The 26,348-nt window shown below is 40.1% G+C and overlaps 1 protein-coding gene across 2 annotated transcripts in view; it reads right to left on the reverse strand.

Annotated features, from left to right (window-relative positions):
• TMEM255B (transmembrane protein 255B) overlaps positions 1–26,348 on the reverse strand; it is a 66,336-nt gene that overhangs the window by 24,030 nt on the left and 15,958 nt on the right. For both annotated transcript variants that reach the window (XM_014885077.2, XM_088160122.1), the window contains one exon: positions 13,020–13,109. In XM_014885077.2, the coding sequence (XP_014740563.1) occupies positions 13,020–13,109 (90 nt within the window). The remainder of the gene's footprint in view (positions 1–13,019; positions 13,110–26,348) is intronic.

Raw genomic sequence — 26,348 nt, forward strand, 5'->3', positions numbered from 1 at the left:
GGATTTTTTGAAAAGTGTTTTGGGCTTTTGCTCACTGGCAGATAAACCTGCAATTCAGTTTTCAGTTTGCAATTTCTGAAGCAGAAATTGTTTCAGCAAACAATTTATCTTGCAGAATTTCACTGTTATATGGAAAAAGAAGAAACAATACCCCCTGAAATCTCCAAGTCAATATTTCCAGTTATTGAATCCTCATCAACTGCCAGAAAACTAACAGATTAAAATAACAACTTTAAAACAGCTAGTTTCCTAAAGACCCATATCTTCTCTTGTGTTGTTAAAGAATCTTTAAGTTCCTAGTAGTCCAACAGAATGCCTTACTCAAAATTAATGAGATATCAAATTTTCATATACATATAGTTACATACAGTTTATTTTGTAAACTATTTGTTTACACAGAGTCCTTAACATAGTATTCCTAATATGCCTCATTAAAAGTTATTTCTGTAACTAACACCATTATTTTCAAACCTCTCTATTTCAGACAGCAGCTGGGCAGAGAGGAAAAGAGAGGTCACTGCTCACTGTGTGCCAGGAGCCTCTGGGCAGGACAGATCATGTGCTCCCCCAGGAAACGTGGCCTCCTTGGACAGGTCAGTGTCCTGGGCTGCCCACCACCACCACGAGGCACAGTGGGTCTCTTCTCTTCTCTTCTCTTCTCTTCTCTTCTCTTCTCTTCTCTTCTCTTCTCTTCTCTTCTCTTCTCTTCTCTTCTCTTCTCTTCTCTTCTCTTCTCTTCTCTTCTCTTCTCTTCTCTTCTCTTCTTCTCTCTTCTCTCCCTTCAATATCTGGGACAGCCTTTATGGGAGTGCCAGGCATCAGCTCCTGCCCTTTGCCAGAATGTGCTCTTTCAGTCAGTGCCAGGGATTCTAAAGAGGCTGCCATTGCATCTCCATCTCTCTCATTCACAAAGAAATTCAACCACATAACAAATTGGCTGTAAGCATTTTGCTGGCAGCTATCTGGAATGCTGTGGTTGCTACAAAACCTCAGGTTAGAAATCATAGTGACCCTGAAAGGAAGTCCAGGTGCTAGAAAATAAAGTAATGGACATTATGGAAAGATGATTGAAAGACAGAAATTGTAAAACAAAACCAAACATTTTAAGAAAATTAAATTACGGGAATTCATTTATGGTCAGAAAATTAAATGTACTATTCGATTTGGCAGTGTTAAGTTTACATTGAACTTGATCATCTTAAAGGTCTTTTCCAACCTAAATAATTCTATGATTCTGTAATAATCCCTTTTTCACCTTTTGACCATGCACCAAGACAGTCTTCTCTAGAATTATTAACAACTTTTATCTAATAGCCACCAAGGTCATAATCAGCTTTTGAATCCAAATGTGTCAGTTCAGTTTCACTTCATCAAGTGGGCCTCCAGGCCCTTCCATTTCTGCATTTCAGCTGTTTTCCTCCTCTGTGATACTAGTGATAGTTCCCTACTTTTTCTGATGTTCTGCCCTTTTGCTAGCATCACCTTGACTGTTGACATGGAAAGTCCTAGGCTGTCAGTGTGTGCATAGCACATGCTGGGTGAGATTTGGAAAGGGGAGTGCTAAAAAAACAAGAGCCATTTCTGGACTCCCACAGTCCTGTGTGAGGGCAGCAGCCCAGCCCCAAGGTCATGCTATTGCCAAGGGCTGCAATGAACCAGACTGTCAGGAATAGAACGTTTTCCTTTTTTTTTTTTTTTTTAATCCAATAATTAGAAAGTATATTAAGAAACTTTAGCCTCTAAAATTAGGTTTTTAAGTGTTCTTTTTACCTAAGCTGCAGATATGGATAGCATGTGTTAATTCAGTTTCTACACACATTGCCCATGCCTGAGGAGTCAAGGGTTCCCAAATGTACAGTTGATCAAAGCGATGCAGACAGACATGCTTCTGTCCATGCCATACTGCTACTGTAACTACAGCACATTAGTGATCCCCTGGTGCAAATAATACATTCCCAGTATTGTTTAAGCACTTCAGAGGCAACCACCACGGTATCTGGTTACATTCTTTGGGTGAGGTCATGCCATGAGAGCAATTCCACTGCAGCCTGCAGACAGCACTTATCCTTTCCTGCGCTTCTACATCTGCCTTGCATGAATTCAAGAGCTAATCTTCCTCCAGAAATGCTGCACTCCAGCCTAGAGACCCTGCCTATTTTGTCTGCTATGCTGAAACAACCCAACTTCAGTGCTGAAAATAGGAAAAGCAGCTGGTGGGGCTTAAAACTTCACTCTCATATACCAGATTTACTTCACATTGTGCTTTCCCGGGGTACTTTTTAGGACTTCTATTTAATCTGAAAGATTGGATCCCACAGAATCCTCTTCTCTTAATATTTGGTAGCAGTGCATATCCATTTCAGGTCTTTCAAACCAGTAAATATTCAGAACATCAGTACACTGTCATGGCTGAAAAACACACATATATGGTTCTGTCTCACTTTATATTTCCTCACTGATTTTTGTTTTAATGTAAATACTTTGCAGTGGTAGCCTTACTCTTACTCTTCTTTGTTTTGGTGAGATCAGTGCTCTTGTAGTACTGCTACAGTCAAATGAAAAGCCTTCAGGTGCTGGAGCTGCCCTATTGTTGGACAATGGGCACAGATAAAATGGACTGACAGCAAATCCAAGTTTGGCTCAGGAATAAGTCTGCTTTTTCTGTAGTCAAGTCTTGCTAGCCAGGGTCTCTCAGGATGAGGCTATAGACCTTCCCATAACACCTGTAACAGCTATGTTGTGTAATTAAAAACTTAGACTTACAACTGGCTTTTACACAAGTTTCTAATGGTGCAATTAGCTGATACTATTCAAGGCTGTAATTTCAGTTATTGCTTGATGCAGTTAGGTATTTAATTGCTTATTATAGTTGATTACTTACATTGATTACATTACTTTGATTATAGAGTTTGTTATATGAACTGATTGCTCTGTCTTGATTGTAATGATGTTGTGTCGTGTGAGTAATTAACGTTTCCACAAGAATGCAAGAACTGTTTATTCTGTTTCTGGTAATGTAACTCAAATACATGAAAAACTGCTCCATCTCCTTCCTAATGCCTTAATGCTATCAGAATATGTAAGAAATCACTTAACCACAGAATGTTCTGAGTTGAAAGGGACCCACAAGGATCACCAAGCCCAACTCTTAAGTGAATGGAATGATCCCACAGAGGGATCCAACCTGCAACCTTGGCATTATGAACACCATATTTTAACCAACTGCACTAATCTCATTAAATCTCTAAGCATACTACTGCAAGAAATGCCATTTTGGAAGACATTAGCCTTTAGACATATTGAATATCCTGCTGACTGAAATGCACAGAGGTTTAATTTATAAGGCTCTTTTGAATTTATTTTATAGCAAAGGGAAGGAAAAGAAGCTGCACTAAATACATCTAATTGAGCAATATATAAATATATTGAATATCTACATCTAGAAATAAAATGCCGGGGGCTTAATTAACATTGCAGTGTTGATTTTAATTTTCAGGGCATGGCACAACATATCCCTATTACAATTTAATTAATATAATAACAACTTTATGCATGACATTTTTATGTTAGGTATTGAGCAGGAAACAGCCAGAAAGCAGGAGTTTGTGCCCAGCAATTTGCCATTAAAGCTTCCTATCATTCCTGTAACAGGGGACCCCCAATGACACACATCAGCCAGGCTGACAGGTCTCATCCAAATAGGAGGAACTCCAAGACTGGGACCCAAAATGTAAGAGAGGAAAAAGTCCACGAGAGGAACCTCAAGAGGAATGAAAATACATGAGTTTTAAAAGTAAAATAGTCTAAACACTTAGTGAAAAGGTTCATGAATGCCCGGACTGCTCAGGTACAATTAGCTTTTCCCTGTCTCCACTGGCTTGTTATTTTGAAGCTCACATGCATTTCAGAAGATCAGAAATGTTGAAATACATGGTGCTCAGTGCTACAGAGGTGAAGAAGTCACTGGGTATTCTGATGGCCGGGATGTAGAGAGAAATGCACTGAGCCATACAAGAAAATTCTACGCAGATTTGGTTAAAAAAATTTCTTAAGTATGCTACCTTCTTGGTATTTATCACAAAGGACTAAATAAATACATTACAAGTGTGAAATTCCATAATCTAGCAGCAGTGAAGCAACACATTTTAACAGGCTCTTAACAGTGCCATAAATAATCATCGATCAAAACTTTGTTGAATACCTGGGAACATACTTTGCATGGACATTATACGCACCTGAATAATCATCCACCCACAGAGAGAGAAACTCCTGCTCCATGATATGATTATTCATACTAATGGTGCTTTCTTCTTAAAGGTGAAGCAAATGAAACTTACTGCTAGGGCAAGTTGCAACATACTGAAACACCCTTAATTTTTACTCTAGTAGAATTTAAGAACTTCAGATCCATGTGAATAAACAATGCCTTTTCCTTTTTTTTTTTTTTTTTTTTACTCCACTAGTTTCTGCACTGGGCAACTGAAAACAATGTTTTTCCTTTCAGAAATGATGAAAAAATTATGAAGTATTTTTGCTGCAATCTGAAGTCTGCAGGTGGTTGCTTTCTCTCCCTCTATGTGGCTATGTAGAAGCTTTGATATTTTTTCCATAGGAAAGAAACATCTGTTGTTAGTCTAGAAACATTTCTGAGAAGAGGAAACAAAGAAAATTATCTTCTGCTGGCAGCATATCAGAGTGAAGTAGATTATGCTTTTCAGAACAGACTGCAAGCCCTTTGCCCCAGTCACCCACCTTTCTGAGGATTAAAGTGTAATTAACTTGCTTTGTACACTTTGCATAAATTCCATCATGGCCCGTGCTTTGCAAAGTAACGAAGTAAAGATGGAAGTAGACAATAGATCTCCCCTGACCCAAGGTGCTATTCTACACTGCTGAACAAGTTCCACCATCTCTGCCACTCACCTGATTTTTGGATGTACAGATACCACACAGATGCAGAAGCCAATAATCTATGTACAAATGCAGAAGACTATAATCTGTGGGAACTAAAATACCAGTATAATTTTAAATTTGGATCAAATTCTTCTCACTTTCTCAAATCTCATATTATTTCTTGCATTAATAATATGATTACATTATTTAGTAAAATGTGTAGAATTTCCCTATCCTATTTCCTTATTTCTGGAGCTGATTTACAATATGCTCAATGGAATTCATGCCTATCTAAGTACATTAGAAGCAAAGCTAAAAGAAAATAATTTCATTTTCAGAGCCAAAGAAATTGGAAATGCCAGATTTGCTACTACCCCAATGCACTAAAAGTTCTGCCCCGTTGTACACTGACATTGTGGACTCTGTGCAACAGGATCATGCAATTAAATGGCAGTGGCATTTAACCATTAGCTTTCAAATATTCAAATGTGTGGGTCATTCCCTTAACATTTTCCCACAGTAATTTAAAATAAAAGAGTAGTTTTCCTCACTCCCTATTGCACATTATTGTAGTAAGATGGTCTTAGTGCATCTTCACAGAACTCTTCCCTCAAAGGTGCTTTGCTGCATTTTGCAGGACCAAACGACATTAATGAGAGGTCTCAGTATGGGCTGTTACATCTCAAAGAGGGAAGCCAATGGACCAGTGTTTATGTCAGGGAGCTAGGGAATCCTGGACCAGTCTTTGGTTTTGTCAGCAGTGAAGGCATTTGTCCTACACAGTGGGGCAGATGGGAAAGGAACTTGAACCTCTATTTTGTCTTCTCATCAACAAGTGAATTCCTCTTTGGTATCTACAGTGCATGTGCTGCCTAATGGCTTAGACATTTCTGTTTGATTGGCACAATATCAGCTCCTTTCCCTTAGGAGAACAAGTCACAGCAGGAAAGAAAAAAAACGGATTTTAAAGAATTTGCAATTTGGCTAAACCTGAAAGGAATTTCAAGGATTTAAAAAAAAAAAAGAAAAGAAAAGAAAAGAAAAGAAAGGTGATATATAAACTGGGGGCTTTGTCCCTGCCAGTGTGAGAGGCTCTGCAAACTCGAGGGGGAATCATAAGAGGTTCTCCAAAAAAAAAAAGGTTGCCATTATTTTTCTTACTGCAAAATATCTGGCAACCAAACTAAATGCTTACTACCAGCTCCTCTGTAATGTCAGTATATTCAGACTGTATGCATAATACTTGCCTGTCTCGAGACAGAGGAATATCAGATTGCAGATATGTAGGTACAAAAACCCTGTATCTGTGTTCTAGACCAGAAACATTTGCAATATAGAAGTTTTGCTGACAAGTCCCTGGATGTATCTAATATATTCAATATATATGTACTCATATATATATATTTATATATGGAATGTATTCATTGAGTTGTCTTGTATGTAATCCAGTATGTGAGGAATAGTGGGTTTAGTAGAGATATTATTTAGTTATGGTAATGTTAAAAATTGCATTTCCTCTGCTGATTTGAAGACCAGCAAACCTAGATCAGAAATCTTGATAAATGATTTTCAAATGTTTTTAATCTATCAAATCCTAAACATTTTCCAGCAGAGAACAGTTCCTGGCACTATACAGATAGGTTTTACAAGAGGTAATAGAGTTTCTACCTGACTGTAAAATAGTTCACAGGAACCTTCCTTGAAGACCCTGCTCTAGAACAACCTCCTGAATAACAAAGGCTAAATAATTTCATCCTGAGACATATGCTCCAAGCTCATAACCCCTGGATATGCTTCATAAAATTACACAAAAAGAAGCCTGGGATTTAAATATTTCAGTGACGGAGAATTATCCATAACCTTGACAAAGCTGCTTCCATAATTCATTCTTGTCAAAATCTCATCTTCTCCATGGTTTGAATCTCTTTAGCATTGACTTCAACTCACTGCATTGCTTTTGTTTTTGTGTGAGAGACTAAAAGCCCTCTGCTATCAGATAACCTTTGACTACACAGATACCTTAGAAAGGCCATGATCAATTTACCTGTCAGCCTTTTCTATGTTAAATGAAATAAATCAAACTTCTGAGTACTTTTTCTTAATTCTACCACTTCAGATTTCAGATTTTTCTTCTCCAAACTCTTTCCAAGTCAGTAAGGCCTTTAGCAAAGCACCAAGAAATACCAGAGCTGGAATCAGTAATCTAGCAGTGGTCCCACAGGCTATTCCTATATTGACAAATAAAATCCAGAGACCAAACTCCACATGATCCCACCACCTTGCTCACACCAACACAGTTTAGCATTGTATGTCCAGCTTAGATCTGGTTTCAAAATAGCTTGTGGGGGTGGTCTGAAACTCTTCTGTAATGTCAGTACCTTTGCTTCGACTAGATTTCCTTCTGACTTCTGTTGTGGGGCTTTTGACTTATGTACCTCTGACTAATTTACCTTTCACAGGACTAGGCACTCCCAAGCTGTAATGTGCTTCACAGGGAAAATATATCTGAGTAACAGGAAGAAAAATGATAGTACATCAGGCCCCAAGCTTTTCAGGCCCTCCAGGAAAACTGTTTTTCAAAGTATTTGCCCTTTGATTTAAAGTATAGTCAAGTGCATTTGTATGGGTGAATGGTGTTGTCTTGCAGTACAAAAGAGAAATCTTGGCAGATGGGCTTAAGCTCATCACAAGAATCCTCCTCTGCTCCAACCCTTGAACTAAGTTAATAAAAAAGAATTAATCCCACCCTGTAAATGGCTGGTGCTCTAGGAATGCAATCTGTGCTTCCCATCTCAGTGTCAGATGCAAAGTCTAATAACAGAATTAATACTGTGGAATAGTTGACCATTGGCATAAAAATTAATCAAAATTGCAAACTTGAGCACTCTGTAATTCGGAAGTGCACCAATGAAACAATTTTATCTCGGTGGACCATCAACATAAAAAATCACTGCTGAACTAGTGCTGGTTTTCAGTTATAAATGCTTCGTACTTACCCTGCTAACAAAAAGAAAAATACAACTGCAAACCCTTTCACAGAATCACAGAATAGTTCGAGTTGGAAGAGACTTTTAAAGCCAATGAACATCTTCAGCTAGACCAGGCTGCTCAGAGTCCTGTCCAACCTGACCTTTAATGTTTCCAGGGATGGGGCACCTATCACCTCTCTGGGCAATCTGCTTCAGTGTTTTACTACCCTCGCTGTAAAAGACTTCTTATATCTAATCTAAATTGACCTTCTTTTAGTTTGAAACCATAACCCCTTGTCTTATCACAACAGGTCCTGCTACAAATTTTATATCTTTCTTATAGGCCCCTTTAGGTACTGGATGGCCCCAGTCCCATTTCCATGGAGCCTTCTCTCCAGGCTAAACAACCCCAGCTATCTCAGCCTGTCTTCATAGCAATGGTGCTCCATCTCTCTGGTGATCTTTGTGGCCCCCCTCTGGACTTGCTCCAAGGGATCCAGGTGATGAGGACTCCTGAGATGGATGCAGTGCTCCAGGTGGGGTCTCACCAGAGCAGAGCAGAGGGGCAGATCACCTCTCCTGACCTGCTGGACATGCTGCTTTTGATGCTTTTTATGGTATATGCTATGCCATGCTATTACATTAATGAGTCATACAGGATGGAAATGGAATTAAAAGTAATTAGTTGTAATTTTGTCTCATGTGGCAACATAGAGAACATAAAATGCATTTAGTGTTGCACTCCAGAGAACCTACCTAACTTAATTCTAGTGAGAAATTATTCTTTGAGTAGTGTTTTGTACCACCAGTTGTCAAGGTAACAACTTTGTTAGACATGGAATACAAGTATTTGTTTCTTTCTTCAACGGGAAAGCCAATAGGCTTGCTTAGAACATTTTCAAATGGCTTTTTAGAGCATCTGGCCTGTAGTGTGCAAGACTGTTGCCCGTGTTACATGCCATGGGCATGAAAAGCCATCCTGTAGTAAAATGCAGTGGTGGCCAGCAAAGCTGCTGGTCACCACTGCTGTGTCCTTGCCTGAGTGTCCATAATCTGCATGAGACGCCCCAAAGATGGGAAGGGGATTGACACCCTCAGACACTGAATGTGCAACCATGGGATGGGGCTGCCAGCTCCTGAGGGCACACACACACAGCACCAGCATCCCTGCCCAGGCCTTGGGGAGCAGCTGGGAGCCCACAGGTCACTGCTGGGGAACTGCTCTTAACACAGAAACCAGATCTTCATCACATAGAACTTATAATGCATTATAAGTTCTTGTGCTTATAATGTAGCTATTTGTTCACTAGGTCAGGGCTGCCAACTTCACATTACTTAATTCAGCAGCTCTGGAGTTCTACCAGCCAGAGCTCAATTTGCATGAGCATCCTCCAGATCAAAGCCTCCATTCTCCCATCACCTTGTCTCTGTGCCTCACAGAAAGTGAGTTTACATAATGCCTGTCTTATTAAACAGTATTTTGAGTTAACGTATATAAAGAGGAAGCAAATACCTCAAGTTTAATTTCTAAACTCCCAAATCAGCAGGTAATTACCCAGCTGATATACTCCAGCAGTCCACAAGCTGCACTTAAACCATGTGGATGAAGATGTAAATCTCGGAGTGTTTAAGAATCCTCTAGTTCAGCTAGGTTCATTCTCAGGTTCAGTTCAGGGCTTAGGACATGATGATATATTCTGTTTTAATTAATTCCTTAAGCCATCACTATCAAGAGGAAGAAACTAGGTCAACTGAAAATTAAATTAAATCAATGTAACACAGAAGTGGCTTTGCAGAAGAGGAGAGGAACCACTTATCACTGCTTGGTTTGGTGTGCATTTTACATCTCACAATGGATAAGCAACTCTGCCTTCCACAGCACGCAGCTTTTCCTTCACAGAATCACAGAATAAACTCAGTTGGAAAAGGCAATATCCTCACTGTATTTCATGCTGTTGGCTATTTTAGGTTCTTCCTGGAGCACAACTGCAAAGCTAAAGGTCATGTGGCAATGGTCAAGGCTTGCAGTCATGAATAGGAGGTCACAGCTACTGCAGAGAATGTGTGCCTGAGGTGGGACAGGGCATCTCCCTGTGTGCTGCGAGGAGGTTGTTGAATGATCTCCAGTAGAACAATTGGACTGTTCTCATCCTCAAAAAACAAAATGTCTCAAACAAATACAAATGCACATAAATTCTTTTAATCACCATATTTTTCTGAAATAACATCACTGCACTTTAATTTCAACTTTGATTTATTTCACTTGATTCTGGTTTGGTTGTTGCTTTTTTTTTAAGGTGAATTATATCTGCATTATTTTTTAAATAAGCTACAGCTATTTTAAATCAAGCTACATTTCCTTCAGTGTTTTTAATTTTATAAATGGTGTGATCCAGAGCCTTCTATAAAGCAAAGTAAGTCTTAAATAATTTAAGTATCTCTTTTCTGAAAAACATCAATTTCCTGAAAGAATTTTTGCCAATTTCATGCCTTCTTGGGAAGGAAATAAAACAGAGAAAAGTATTTTATCATTCTATTCACAGTTTTACAAGAGCAGGAGAAAATGTGCAACAATAATTCTCTCCATTCCACTGCAGGCACATACTAAGAAAAATCTGTAATTATGTCATTTGTCCTCTTCACATCCTTCCCAGCTCAAATGAAGCTAAAAACAAAATAAAAAAGGGGACACATTTCTTATTTCAAATTGATGTGGAAGATGTTATATTTGTAGTCAGTCTGAAGAGTCCTTGACTTCAGCTATCATTTCTTACAAAAAATTTATTGCTTTAGTATGGACTAGGCACCTGTTCTGACATGGCAGGAATTTTTCCTTTCCCCGACTGGAGGACAGTTTAGTCCAACTCTTCAGCAGTTATACCCCAAAGGCAGAGGACAAAATGGCACCAGCACAACCCAGGTCTGAAAAAGGCTGGTGCTGCCTGTAGGGAGTGAACTAAACATGGTGTTGCTGCTGTTCCTGAGGGAAATGAGCTGTGATGCAAAGAGGAGTAACACAGTGGCAGTGACACCGTAGCCTGCATGGCACATGTTCTTTTGATAAGGCCCCACCATTACTGTCAATTAAACTGGGAGCACACTTACACTATCATCCCTATAGACTTTCCCAGGTGTGTTAGTCAGAGAAACTTGGTGATGTACACCTTCACTTCACCTGATCCTGTCAAGTTCCTTATTAGACAGAGGAGGAGAACGAGTTGAAGTGAGTGTGATCATGCTGAGATGCAAATTAGTTTTCCAGGAAATGGTGCTACTTAGTATTTCTATGCTCTGTAGTAGGTGAAGGAGACAGCAAGACACAGATGTGACAAACAGAACTAAGCCCAAATGTAAATAACTGGTGATGGATTCCCATGAAGCCTGTCATGATGTGACTGAAGCAGGATCGTGTCATTGGACTGAACATCTCCAGCACTCTGGGGAATGGCTGGATTGTGACCAGCCCCTTCCAGCCTCCACCTCTGCACAGGGGATGCAGTCATATCCAGTCACTGACTTAACCTGACACAGAACTGCACACCACATTGTAAGATGCTTTTTTCTTGGGCGAGCACAATGACTTTGTGCCTTGGTGTTCTCCTACTGAAAACACCTAGAAAGGTGTGAGGATCAATGCCTGTGTCTGTGCTTGAGACTGTCACAATGTCCCCTGACTCAGTTCCTCACCTCAGGGAAGCTGTGTCCACCCTCAGCAGTGGGGGCTGTGGCTGCACAGATGCACTGCAGTTTCAAGGTGTAAGTCTGTACAAGTACCACCTGAACACTCCCTAATGATCACATTGAAGCAGGGCAGAAATAAGTCAGGTTCCTGGGAAATTACAGAATCATCAAGGTTGGAAGAGACCTTCAGGGCCATCCAGTCTAACCATCAACCCTAAATCACCTCTACACCAGATCCCAAACACATCCAGATGCCTCTTGAACACTTCCAGAGACAGTGACTCCATCACCTTCCTGAGCAACTTTCTCCAACCGCTTAACCACAGTATCCTATCTGAACCTCCCCTGGCTCAGCTTAAGGCCATTTCTTCTCAAACTTTCAACTGGGACTCAGCAGAAGAGAATGACCTTCACCACACTATCACCTCCTTTCAGATAAATAACCTCTGCTTGTCCAGACTAAACAACCCCAGTTACCTCAGCTGCTCAGGACAGATCCAAAAATTCAGTAAGTGGCAGTGGTTTTCCAGGTCACAACCACTGAATTTTCCGGAGTAAGGAATCTAAATAGGAATTTGTTCTCCTCCTCTTTTAAGCAGCTCCCATGGAAAGGCTCTCTGGGCCTATGTTAGTCAGAGACAGTTAAACCAGGTATCATCCAGACCAACTCCAGGGTAAATCCAAGAAAAAGCAGGACACTTTGGCATCCTGTAGGGTCTGTATAGCACAAAACTACAATCCAGAGCATTTATCCATGCTCACATTGCACACCTCAGTTAATTTGGTTAAAAGCCCTCTTCAATAACAGTAAAATATCCAAGTGATCTAAAGCCTGATTATTCTGAGGTGTTTGCTAACAGAAGTTCAAGTAGGGTCTCACTGATGCCAGTGGAGTTATGCTGCCCCTCAATGAACACAAGCAGAAAGATGAGCAGGCCCACTGTATTTCATAGCAGACAGAGGCTCATATACCATCACACTTGCTGTATTATTTAGCATACTACATCTGACCTCTAATGTCTGTTAGCACATATGACTACTTACTTGCTGATGATTTTGGAAATCAAAGCTCAGTTAAAAGATAGAATACCTAAAAATATCAATTAAAAACCTATCACAAAAGATAAAACAGCAAACAATACATTTCTAACATATAAACTAGCTTATTCAAATCCCATCACGTCTTCTGGTGCTCATCACTGGGTGCATTCCAAATCCTTATCATGCCCACAAAGCCTTTGTGCAATAGGAAACAAATGCTGGTAGTGGTTGAAATGTCTCCTTTTTCTACACAGATATATACCTTTTAGCATGCCTTTCATGCCATCATTTTATATCACCTCTCTATTTGGAATCTCCACCAAGAACTATAAAAAACCCTAATATACTGCTAAACATAAACCAAAAGAGAATATTTTCCTGCTAGAAATGACATAAATAATCCAAATTGAAAGATGACAAAATCACTGTACTTACTATGTGTCGTGCTGCGAACACTCCATCAACTATTGCACAACAGAAGGCTGCCACAACACCAAAGCTGATAAACACGATGGAGGCCACCAGCTGAGAAGAGAAAAACAAATGGAGCAATCTTTTCAGTATAATTTTTTAAGTAAAACAATTACACTAGTTTTTCTAGTGCTCCAAAATGATGATTCCCACTGCTGTAATTCACTTTAGATCAGTGTGCCAGGATGACAGTCACACAACAGTAAAAAGGCAGAAATTCTTGATGTTGAGTTGACAGACCATCAAGCCTACTAGAAAAGTTAAAATCTTTCAAGAGAAAATTAGGTCAGCTGCAAGCATTAAATTCAATGGTGATTTCTTCCAAATCAACTTACTTAATAAAAAACAGCAGTGCTTCCACAGGGACATGGCAAAAAGTTATGTTTCCATTGGCTCACATAAATCTTCAGAGCTCTACTATGTGGTAGTATTTCACATCAATAGATAAAGGCATCTGTAGTAAGTTAATAGTGAACGATCAGAAATCTTTTATCATCCCAAAAATAGCTTATGCCCCAACAAAACCAGAAATGCAGAGGACTGGTAACTGTGGAAGGGCTGTGGTGTGCTGTCTTGGCCCTTGCTGGGGTTTCCAGCCTGCCCTTCAGTCTCAGAGTGGGCAGAGCAGAGCACAGCAGAGCTCAGTGAGTGTCCCAGCTGCAGCACAGACAGCACATCTTCATCAGCCTACTAGCCATAGCTTCACACCTTGTTCTACCTCCCAAACTGCTTCGTTCATTAAGCACCATTAATTCTCTCTCAACAGCACTGCAGATGCTGCAGTGCTGGAGCACAGCTCTGGCACAAGCAGTGGTGGTATGGAGGGCTTGGGGAAAAGGCTGTGCAGGTTGGGCATGCTGAGCTCCCTGCTCACTGTGCTGCAGCTCTGACAGCAACTGCAGGGCTAGGACAACCCCAGACACCATTTTAATTTACAACAGTATTAAGTTATAGTTAATAACAGCAGATTAAAAAAATTCTTGAAAACTGACAGAATATAATTTTTTTATTGATTGAGCACATGGAAAAGGGATTCAGTTAAGAATGTGGAACCTTTTTGTTATTTACTAGTCATTAACTGCTCCTTCACAACATGTATTCCTGAAATGTTCAAGTACAGATTAACAAAATTATATCCACGTAGTTCATATATCCTTTTGCTTAAACAAAATCTGCATTAGATACCCGTTTTCACAAATTTGTAAGGCATCACTAACTCACTTGAAAAATGGACTCTAGCTTGTGTTAGGTTAAGAACAGTACAAGGTCAATAATGCTTGCAGGGGAAGCAGCATTGGTGATTTTCTCAAAAATATTTATATTAGGCAAGTAAGAACCTACAAGCATATAAGCCCACAGCTTGGATGCACAGGTCAAAGCAGTATCACTCACTTGGAGGTAAGAGCTCTTGGAGAACTGGCAAAAAGTACAACTTAACAGCAGAAGAATCTCAATGCTTTCTGACACACTCCTTTAGCTCATGTCTCATGCAATCACAGGTGAGTTAGCAGGGCCATAGAGATTGTGGAATTGGAATCCTCAAATCCTCATCGTGAGGAGAAAAGGGGCACACAAATGTGACTGATGGTACTGGCTGACCTGGGGAACCTGCTGCTTTCCCCCTGCAGCCAGCTCCATCTTGCTGAAACCCTAGGAAAACACTGCTGGCTGCATCATCCTTCATCCTCTGCTATCCTGTGGCTCTCCAGTGTGGGAGGTCATGTTTCATGTCTCATGAATCTGGCTGTCTAAAGATCTTGGCATGCAATTCATCAGATTGAGAAGGCTGTGGACTCCTATCACAGCAGAGCAGTGGGCTGTGCTGCCCTGTGGCAGCTGCATTTGCTACAGATCCCGATCTTTTTATTTGAAAAAGCAGCAGTGTTCAAAAGTTCTGATGAGGCCATTATTGTATGATAACTCTATCTTGTTTTTCAATTCATAGTGGTCAATCAAATAATTAGTGGACTAAGTCAGGTGTTTCCAAATTGCCTGAGCTCAAGATGAATTTACTGGAAGCTGACCTCAAGGTGGCTTTTCATTTCACACATGAGCAATTAATTGATTATCTACAATCCCCAAACTAACATTTTCCACTGATTGAGATAGCTTAAATCACCTAATGAGTGTGCTGGCCTTTCAGTTTCACCTATAGCCTTTGGAGACCACATTTAAAGGTACAGTAAATCACAGTATAGAAAGTATGGCTTTACTGGCTTTGCATTCCTCAGTCATGTTGGAGACCACCTGCCCTTCCAAGGAGTCGTGTGCAAGTCAAAGGGTTACAGCCAGAGCCTGCTGTTCTCATCCATGACTACTAGCAACTCCTTCAGTGAGCAGACCCTTTAGAATAATTTCTTGACTGAAGTTATATTTATCATGATGCTAAAGTGACAGAACATGACAGTGAGAGCTTTACATGACTTAAATTGCCTTATATACATTTGAACAACAAAATAAGTAATAATACAAGAGTACCACTAAAAAAAAATTCCTTAAAATAAAATTACAAAATTACAGATTTATATGTTCTCTCAAATCTCTCATTGCTTATTAAGAATGTGAGAAACACGAAAAACCAAGCACAAAATTAATTACTTCTGAAAACTGCCAACACAACCAAATGAAGAGCTGTTGTAAATTCAAAAGCTAATTTTCCCGAGTAGCAGGTGATTGCTGGAACAGCGAGTTCACAAGCTGAGGACTAAGGACTGTCTAGAAAGAGAAGCAATTCAGTTCATTTAAAGATAGAGAATGTTTGCTGACAGGTAAAAAAGAAATAGCACTTAAAAAAAATACTGATCCCTCACATCATCTTATCTCCATTTTCAACAGCATTATGTTTTTTTCAGGACAACTATTCATTATTTATAGCAATATATTTGAACAGTTATTCAAGAAACAGTTTTGCTCTTGCTATTCCATTAGTGTGCAGTCAGGCTTCTCTACAGCTGCTGCCATCAGAACATGTTTACTCCTGGCTCTTGTATAGAATACAAGAATTTGATTATTTACAAGGGAGCCATAAAACCAGTTATTAAACATTGAAAACTGTACTGTGTGGGCCTAAAAATCAAACTCAAAAGGCAGTTGCTTAACAGAGGGGGTTGTGGACACACACATTTAGAGAGCTAGGAAATTGCAGTTTGGCAATTCCTCTCAGGCCTGGATTTCTCCTGTCTCTCAGGTCCATTCCCAGGCTGACAAGCTGACTGCAGCTTCAGTTAAGGGAGGCAGTCTCCCAGAGTGATAACTTGGTGAAAAACAAGGGAAGGGAATTAATAATAAAGATTAACACCTGGTGTTTTTCCCATGGGACATCCGGACATGCTGTCCCAGGGGATGTTTGTCCCAATTGTCCAATGAACCACTGTCCTGTCCTAGCTGCATGTAACACACTTTAAATACGGGATTCCCGTACAATAAAGTTGGCCTTTTTTCCCAAAAGAGGTCCGTGTGTGTTGCTGTCCTTTCTCTCTCTTTGCAGTGCAGTAACCACAGGGGGTTTAGCAAAAGGGAGAACAAAATAGCACATGGAATGAGGGACCTTTGTACACGCTATTAACTGAAGAGCTGTAATCTATCTTCCACTGTGTCACTGAACTAGGAAAACATTCAAAAATGCAAAACAAGTGAAAGGCTGGACTGCTAAACTCTTGCATACTGCCCTCTTTCAGAAAAGACATGCATTTTTTCTCAGAATTCACCTGTCTTGGACAACCTTCTGTCCTTCAGCAGGCATATAACACCACTGCCTGCACTGTCACCCTCCTGCACACATGAAACTAGTGAAGGCTAAGGGGACACACAGTGGCCAGGGATGTGGTCACAGACTCTTGTTCAGCTGCCAGAAATGTACCTGGCTCAGGGAGCTGGCAGCTAAGTCTCCCACAATGATTCCCAGTTTTGGAGTTAAGAGCTGGCCAGAGACCAGACCCAGGAGTAGTTTGCAGCCACACACTCATGTACACAAACACTGCACACAAAAACTGCAGCCGAGGTCCCCAGGCACGCTGTGAGCTGAAGCACACGCTGCTGTGCCATGTCCCTGCTATGTGACATGTCCTGTGCCATGTCCCTGCTGTGTGACACACACAGACCTGCAGCCAGCGTTTGCCAGCAGACCCACAGAAAGCCACACTGCTCCTCAGCAGAAGCATGTGCTGGCTACAGGCTGGCACCTCTCTGGCTGCTTCCAACATCCCTGTGGAATATTTCTGGGAGCTAGCTAGACTCTCAATTCTGGCATATCCCTGGTTCCCTCATGGTTCTAAGCTAGCCTTTACCTACCTTCAACCAAAAAACACAACTTCTCAGATAATGACAGTCACCTCTAGCACCAGATGCTCTGCGAGATGTCTCATTCTCTCGATTTAGACCAAGTAGATCTGAGACTGAAAAATGCATGGATGTTTTTCTGAAATCACCTCGGTACTGGATGCAAGTTACATTACATCTAATAGATTCACTTTGTTCATGTTAAATGGCTACTTCTGCATTGCACAGTGACTCCAAGCATTGTGCTGTTCATCAAGCCTCTCTGGGATTCTTTTCCAGGCAGAAGAAGAATCAGAATTACTCGGATGGATGTAAATTGAGAACCACTGTCACTCAATATTTTTTGCTTTAGAAAGTTAAGTCTTCACAAAAGGGTATGTAATTGTTTTGCCACAGGTTTGTGAAGTCCCTTTTTTATTCCCACAATGCATGGGGCAGTTTGTTGTAGGCTGCCCCTAACATTGCATTCCCCGAAGTACAGTTTAATTCTGTGGGCCTTTTCACTGGTTTGATTTCCCCATGTCCCCAAGGTCAGAATTATAAGCTTAAATAAATCTGATGCACTTTTTCAATGGGATGATGATGATGATGTAAGAGCAGAAGTTTACAAAAATTCCTATCACAAATCCAAAAGATACAATGATTTTCCACCCTGGTGCAACCAGGGAGCTGGAACAATCAGTCTCAGCCAGGAGCTGCATCTGTTACCATGGTACTCAGCGGGTCTATAGATTAACAGCCCACAAAATTAAGACAATTAAACTCATTGCATTGCATTGCATTTCAGATGCTGCTGCCAACTAAGCACTGCCTGTCTTGAGAAATGGGCCTGTATATAAGTACTTTCATTGTGAGTTAATTTTCTCTAATTTGGAATGCCCTCTCCTGTGTGGCCCCTTCTCACACAACAGCCAATTCTTTTTCCTGCCCTTGGGACAGATGTTTTGCTGCTGTGATGAAAATGAAGCATAGGCAAGACTCCTACAGTTTTCACAACTGCGCTAATTAGGAGGTTTCTCACTATACCAGGTAATACACTCCACAATTTATGGTCTGACAACTTTTGCTTTCCATAGGCTGGTTCTTAAATAATGGCATGGCTATAATTGAGGCTCTGCTGGAGGGTTTCATACCACAGGAGATGGGATTACATCGTGCTTGTTATTCATTAATGCCAACTCCAGTCATAGCTGTGCACTGGTTACAATGACAGGAATTCATAATGGTGAAAGACTTTTATGACTGCCCAAACCATGAATTCCAGTTCCTAAAGGAACCCTACAAAAAAAGCTGGAGAGGGACATTTCATAAGGGTATGTAGTGAGAGGACAAGGGGGAATGGCTTCAAACTAAAAGAAGGAAAATTTAGGTTAGGTACTGGGAAGAAATTCCTTACTGTGAAGGTGGTGAGGCACTGGAATAGGATGCCCAGAGAACCTGTGGATGTCACATCCCTGGAACTGTCCAAGGCCAGGTTGGATGGGGTTTGAGCAACCTGGCCTAGCTGAAGGTATCCCTGTCCATGACAGGGGGTGGTGGAACTAGCTGATCTTCTCTTTAAGGTCCTTCCCAACCCAAACCATCCTGTGATTTTATTATTCTGTGTTGCCAGGTGTTTAGATTAAGCCTCATCCTTGGACCAAGTGACCAAGTTAGAAAACTATGGCCTTTTCACAGTATAATCACTGTTGAATTCAGCAAGTCCAGTCATATGTTGTTCAATATTATCAGCAAAACCAAAGATCTTTGATTCAGATTTCCTTCCCTCTCTCTGTGTTAATAGCACCTCAGGACATCGACTGAGCCTGTGTGATTGCTCACTGTCAACTCAAACGGCATCATTTTCTCTAACCCTTAGTTTGGTTCCCTGCTGTCCAGCCCTTTCCCCTGCTCTCTGTCCCAAAGGGCAGCATCCCTTCATCCCAGCTCCTGTGCTTACCCAAACACACAGGAAACCAGTGGAAGTTACTCCATAGGCAGAAACTACTTATTCCCTCAAATGAGTTAAATCAGAAGACTGCAGAGAGAGATGAGCACTAGATTCAGTGCAAATGAGAAGGTGACACCACGTAGCCATGACAGAAGGGAAGGAGGCAGAAGTGCTGACAGCAACTAATAGATTGTTTCACCTGTTCCATGTAATTTACAGTCCTAGGGATTATCAAAGTAAAAGCTAGGTTTTAGCTGTAATGAATAAATCATAAGGACAGGGGTTATTTTGTTGTTTGTGGTCAAGGAGACTTTTGTTTTACTGCCTATGAAGAAGTCTGCTGTTTCCCAGTATCATGTCAGGGATAATTAGGAAAAATAGCAACATGAAAAGGCCAGTTGGTGTAACACAGGCAGGAGAGAAGTCCCATGAGAAATTTAAACAACCTCACATGCATAAAAAGGTCGAATTAATTAGATAAACAAAGGGGAAAGAATACAGAAACCACATGAGAGGTATAAATTATTATGCCAAAGAGAAAAAAAACAAGATCAAAATCCACTTTCAAAATCAAAGTAGCATTTCGTTTGGAAGATTTATCTTTTTTTTCCCCTTGCCCCACATCCTGAAGGGCAAAATTGTGGAAGGCAGGATTTACAACATCTTTTGTTACATCTTAGGTACTCACAGTTAATTTTTATCATATGTAGGCATCAGCAAATTTCTTACTCTTTTTCTCTTCCAGTGGTATTGCTGCTCAACTTTTGTAGATAATTTATCATTTAGGCTGCACACAACAGCAAGGGTACTACTGCAGAAGTACCCAAGGATGGGAAATGTGCAACAGGATGACTTAGTGGTCCTGGGTCTCCCTCAGCCCAAGAAGGTTTATGCAGCACAGTTGAGTAAGAAAAGGTTCTGAGTCTGCTTACTCCAGCTCCTAAAGGCACACACAGACATCTTTAGGACAGAGACTACTTCTTTACTGATGAACAGACCACTGGAGCCGCTGGGAACTTTCTTTGTGCCATTTGCTGTGGCAGTTTGTTATGGAGATGGGGGAATTCAGCATGTGGCCACCCTGGCTGTCTTAGGCTGCAGTGCAGGATGTAACCAAAAGTATGTATTCTATCACCATCTGCTGAAACCAGGTGGGGCAGTGTTCTTCATCTTTTCCACAACCCATCCTTCCTCCAGGGGATATCTTCTATTAATGGGCCATTGAGTCCAACTGCATGACTGATAAAACTACATCATCCCACTGGGAGATGCTCCAGCCAGGGGGAGGAGCCAAGCCTTTCCTACCTGGATCAAATCTGGGATTTGGAACACCAAAGCACTGGATTCCAGAGGAAAACCTGGGCCTTTCCACATCATCACTGGACCTGCAGAGGAAAACTGCACCCCTCTACAGGAGCACTGCTTCAACTGAACCACATCTGTCATCCAGGAGGATGCAGCCACCATTTAATGGGACTGCTACCAACACCCTGACTGACGGGGTGTCAGGTGGTATTCTGACTCTGTCAGTGGTTTTAGGTTTGTTCTCTGTAATACTGTATTTCTACTTTAATTTTTTACTAGTAAAGAACTGTTATTCCTATTCCCATATCTTTGCCTGAGAGCCCCTTAATTTCAAAATTATAGTAATTTGGAGGGAAGGGGTTTACATTCTCCATTTCAAAGAGAGGCTCCTGCCTTTCTTAGCAGACACCTGTCTTTCAAACCAAGACACTGACACATGCCCAGGGTTGTGTGATGTCTGTGCTGGGCCCCACAGCAGCAGGGCTCACACAGCTCACTCTGCTTGCTATTTCCCTTTAGGGCACCAAAGCCCAGAGTTCAAAACCGTCCCTACAAAAGTAGCATGGAAACATTTTGCCTTAACATTCCACTGTCCAAATAAAACCTTATATGCTAACTCTAATAGTTCCCTGGTCTAGGTCTCTCTGTTGTTTTCATCCTCTAGAAATGTCGTCTTGAGCATTAATCCTTAGCTTATACCAATGCATTTGCTTTATTCTTTCTGTAATTCATCTTGTCTTTTGTTTCTAACTTGAAAAAACACACAAAGATACAGTTTCTCTGAAAAACATTACATGAAATAAAGACAAATTTTCCTCTATTTTTATCTTTGAGCAATGAAAGATTGGTGGGAATTAAATCAATACCCATTATGAAACATGAAACAAAATTACTGGGAAAGGTTACCTGATTAATACATTCTTTCTTCTCTCATAATCTAATACCAGCTACAAAACCAGACATAGAATAGCTAAAAAATTATTTCCAATTGTTTTACAAGCAAACCTTTCCTAGAATAACCAACCTACAGAATAAAAAATCCATATCAGGCAGTTTCTGTGCACTTAAGACTTTGAAACTGGAGTCACCATTACGCTGCAATCAGAGAATGAATATGATATATGTGTAAATGAACACATATTAAATTCAAGATAATTCATTCACTGATTAGTAAAATGCTTGGCTTGATTCAGTTAAAAATGCCACCACTGATGATACACTATCAAGTCTCCTGGGATTTTGGTAGAATCTGAGAGTTCACTGGAGTTCAACAGATATTACTAAAACAATTTTTTAAAAAATGAGACTGAACTGTACTTGCTTTACATTTTCTAACACAAGAAACAGAAGGAAACCAAAAACAGTTTATTTTTTTCCCAGTGCAGGATTAGCTTTATTATCAGTGCTCTTTTAAGCCTCCACAACATCTAAGAACCCCAGATCATCCCAGTAACCATTACTGCAGTTACCGATTTCCTTCCAGCAGCAGCACATCTCACCTTTACTCAGCTCATTCAAACAGCTCTGCTGTATTTTGTCCCAAGTCTGAATTGATTCAGCCACCCTACTGGCTGATCTTCTCTATTTCAAGGAGGTGCAGTGTATGTGCTCTGCTCCACCTGTGTTTTCACTCCTTTTAGAGAGATTTTTTTTTTTTTTTTAATGCTCTAATTTTCTTCCATCCCACTAAATTAGGTGCTGAGTGTACGATCGAGCCCCTTCCCTCTGTTTCAGATTCTTACTGTTGTACGTAGGGCAGCACTGGGGCTTCTCAGGGCAGTTCAGGCTAGTGTGCTTTTCCAGATAGTGCCACCCTCTGGTCACCTTTATATAGAAAAGAGAAAAAAAAATCATCTAGATCTCACAGCTGGAGAAATGCTAATGGTTTTGGAACCTGTTTAATCAAGTCTTAGTCCAGCAGGCATTCCAAACTGGTAAGAATTCCTCTTTGTAAACACCAAAAAAAGCACTTAGATAAGAACAGTTAAAAATTATGACACATTTAAGGACATCAAATTCAGTCTAGAAGAAAAAGCTAAACACAGCATTAAAGGAAAGGGAACAAAAGTGAAACAAATTTAGATTCACTGATCAAAAGTGCTGACATTATAGGAATTAATCATGTATTTCTTTTCATGGTGCTCTTTTATTGCTTAGGCTGGAACAAGGTCATTTCATCACTTAAACAGCTGTTCAGAGCGGTATGAGAACAATAAACCAAAAATACACAGCATACCACGTGCCATAAAAGTTTATGCTTCCTGGTAAAAAATGGTGGAATTTACATAGACCAAGACCATCAGAGCTGACTGTTTTAGCAGCAGGAACTGTTTTTACACCAAAGTCTCTGTTTTCACAAATTCTCTTTCCCTATACAGTGACTGCATTGGTTTCTCAAGACACACACACTCTTTATAGAAATGCATAAATTACAAGTTTTCATGTAGTGAAATTCTACCTGCAGAGTCTGAAAGATTGTATCCGTCCATCAAGGATGTTCAGCTATTTAATCTGAGCTAATTCTTCAACAAGAGGTTCAGAAACTGCCTGTCCTTTTCATAGGGCACATCCCACCTCACCTTCTTCACCATGCACACACCAGAACGTATATTAGATTCCTTACTGAGTCTTTCTATCCTGGGCTCCTGCTTGCTAGGAAGAGTAACTGATATCTTTATTGTTCCACAAACACAGTTCTTGGGTCATACGGTTTACTTTTTTTTTTTTCAACTGTGTGACAGAAACACTTTCATTACATAAACAGCACAAGAAAACAAACTGGGAGTTAAAAAGTGCCCTATTGTGCACTTAATCCTGTGTGCTGTTCCCAAGCAAGATCTGAAAGGATCCACATCCCAAAAGACTGCCACTTAATAAGATAGAGAACTCAAACTGACTTTGTGGCTTGGGTCTCTGACTCAAAAGAAGCCTTTAAAGACTGCAGTATTGAAAATAAGCTCTGGTGGTGGAAAGACATATTTTCATTCATATAGGTATGCATCTTCTTTCTGTTTCTAGAGAATTTAAGCTTCCAGAAGCAAACTAAAGTAGCTCTGGTTGCCAAGGGAGCTCTCCAAATAGAAACCAAAGAATCTCTCTCAAAATTTCTCCCCTTTGTTACCAATATTCCATTTTTCTTCCACGGAGGTGAGAAACCTGAGGTGGGTAAGACCTGGGACTGATACAACCAGTGGACCAGCACAGGATTGTGTGGAAGGGAAGGAACTGCAGTGCTAGGCTGCAGGTAGAGCTACTTGGTAGCATCTCTCTAGCTGTATCAGACAGACACAGCCCTGATGATGGAGTCCAAAGATTGCTACAGACCTGACTGTGCTTCCCATTACAGCTTTCCCAGTGAAACAACCTGGCACACACAGCTATGAAGAGTGTAAAAAGCATTTTGCATAATAAAGACACAGTGGCATAGACTTCTTTGTCATTATTACAGGTATTTGCCAGGACATGTCAGCTGAAAATACATACATGCACATGTGTGAGCATATATTACAGGTTATGTATTATATAGTTATGACATACATCATATAATGTCACATTTCTATAATATAATATTTACATATAAATAAATATTTGCATGTCTAGTTGATGAATCTGCACTGGTAAAATCTGAAAGCATACACCTGTAGATGTAATATGAAATGCCAATCCATAAGGAACGAGATCAGGGAAGAGCTGAAACATCCCCCACACTTCCTTTGGTAATTCACACAGTGAAAGCATCTATTTTTGTCTTTGAGTCCTTGAACTTCAAAATTCTCAAACACTGTTGGGAAATTTATGCTATCTATCTTCAGGCATTTAACTCTCTGACAACACTTAGATGATTGTTTCACGCCATAGTGAGTTGATATAACAGATTATTCCTGGCAAAAGGAACAAGTCTTGTTCCCTCCTTCCACAGATTCCTCTCTACCCTTACCCGTGCAGCCCCACCAGTTAACTTTTGCTATGTCTGATGCTCACTTGCCTGTGAACCTTCCTCCTCACTTTACCCGTGGAGAGTATTTTTAGCCAGGGCAGGGAAGAGGAGCAGAAGGAGTCAGCAAGATAGAGGAAGGAGCAGAGGAGGGAAGAGAAAAGAGCTCTTTGTGTCTGTGGGTATTTGCATTTATTATAAACTGGAAATCCTCACATTAAATGCACAAGGTCAAAGAACTGCATAAAGAAATGCAAAGTATTTTACTTAGTCTTTATTCATGGAATATATAATATTAATAACAGCAAAATGTCTCTCATAATATTATACTATTAGAAACACCTTTTCCCCTTATTTACATTTTACTTGCCCACAGAACTTTCCTATTTTCATTTTACTTGTCTTCATTTTGGATGGTGCTTTCATACCCACTGACATATCACCCACCCTCCTCCTTGCAGTTGAAATAACTTAGCCTTCAAATTATCTCCAGTTATTCATCTCACTTCTACTCCTGTTTTTGTGGAATATTCTCCTGCATTACCAAGAATAATACAGATTTCCCAGGCCTATCATGGATAGACCACATTCCAAATCCCTTCCAAAAAGGGTTAAAAAGGGGTCTCAAAGCTGATTCCTGCAAAATAAGGCAGCTAATACCCAAGACTACACCATGGGCCATCTGTACATAGGCTGCTCTACTCACAACTCAAAACCAGACAGAATTATAATATGATACCCTTTGAAATATCCTCAATATTACAGAAGAGAAATAAAAGTGTCACTTAACACAGGAATTTTCTTGCCACGCTTTAGCTAACTAAAACTCCAGAATCTAGTTCAAACCACCCTTCAAGGTCTCTTCCAGAAGTTAAGGAGAGAACAAGATGCCTCTGAAGAGCACCTCATTACAGTTGAAGAGCTAGTCGTGAGAGCAGGAAGACATTCTCAAAGAATAAGCTGCTTGAACTTAAAAGCTAATAAGATGCTGTCATATTTTGAAAAAATGCAGATAGATAAAGAGGAGCCACTCGAGCTCATTCAAGTGTCAGTGTCAACCTATTCTGATAATCTTTATATAAATCTTTTCTGCTTCTGAAATGTGCAGTTAGATCACACCATGAAACCTAGCACACTGAAAAGGTATTAGTAGGTCTTTTCAGTATCAATCATTTTAAAGGTGCTAAACAAGAAAAGGATGATTACTAATTTCTTCCATTATTAACATTTTTACTTCAGCATTAATTGTTTTTCTCTGAACTGTGAGAAATATGAGCTTACAGAAAATCAACACTGAAAGAAAGAAGTGCTGTTAACTTTGTCAGAAACTTGAGTTTAGAAGAGAAATAATACCTCGGTAATTACAAAGATTGCTTTTACATTATCTGCATTTCCCCTGCAAGAGTAAAGGCTTCTTCCATTTATTAGCACAGGAACATCAAAGATAGTCTCAGGGGATCTACAGAATTTCAGTGGTCTTTCTTTATTAAAACAAGCTGCTTTAATTAGCCTACTATGTGATATGAAATCAATCAGTAATTAGTATCTTGGATCAAAATCTGCACTAAAGCTAATTTTTTCCAGAATGTTTGGTTTGCAGACAGCAAATGAAACAGAACATGTTTGAACAGAGGAAATTAGGTGTATATATAGCAGATTTTTGGGGTGGTGTATATATTAATAACCATCACTTTTACATAAAATGCCCAGTGGGTATTTTCCGATGGACATAATTTATATTGGTTTTGAAAAAAGGGAAAGAGGTTTGGCTCTTCTGAAAGCTGGCTCATGCATGCAACTGCTTCAGAAAATCCTCTCTTCTGAAACAGATGTAAAGTCTGGTGTC

This window comes from Sturnus vulgaris, chromosome 2, assembly GCF_052056855.1.
Source record: "Sturnus vulgaris isolate bStuVul1 chromosome 2, bStuVul1.hap1, whole genome shotgun sequence".
In the NCBI taxonomy this organism is placed as follows: Eukaryota; Metazoa; Chordata; class Aves; order Passeriformes; family Sturnidae; genus Sturnus; species Sturnus vulgaris.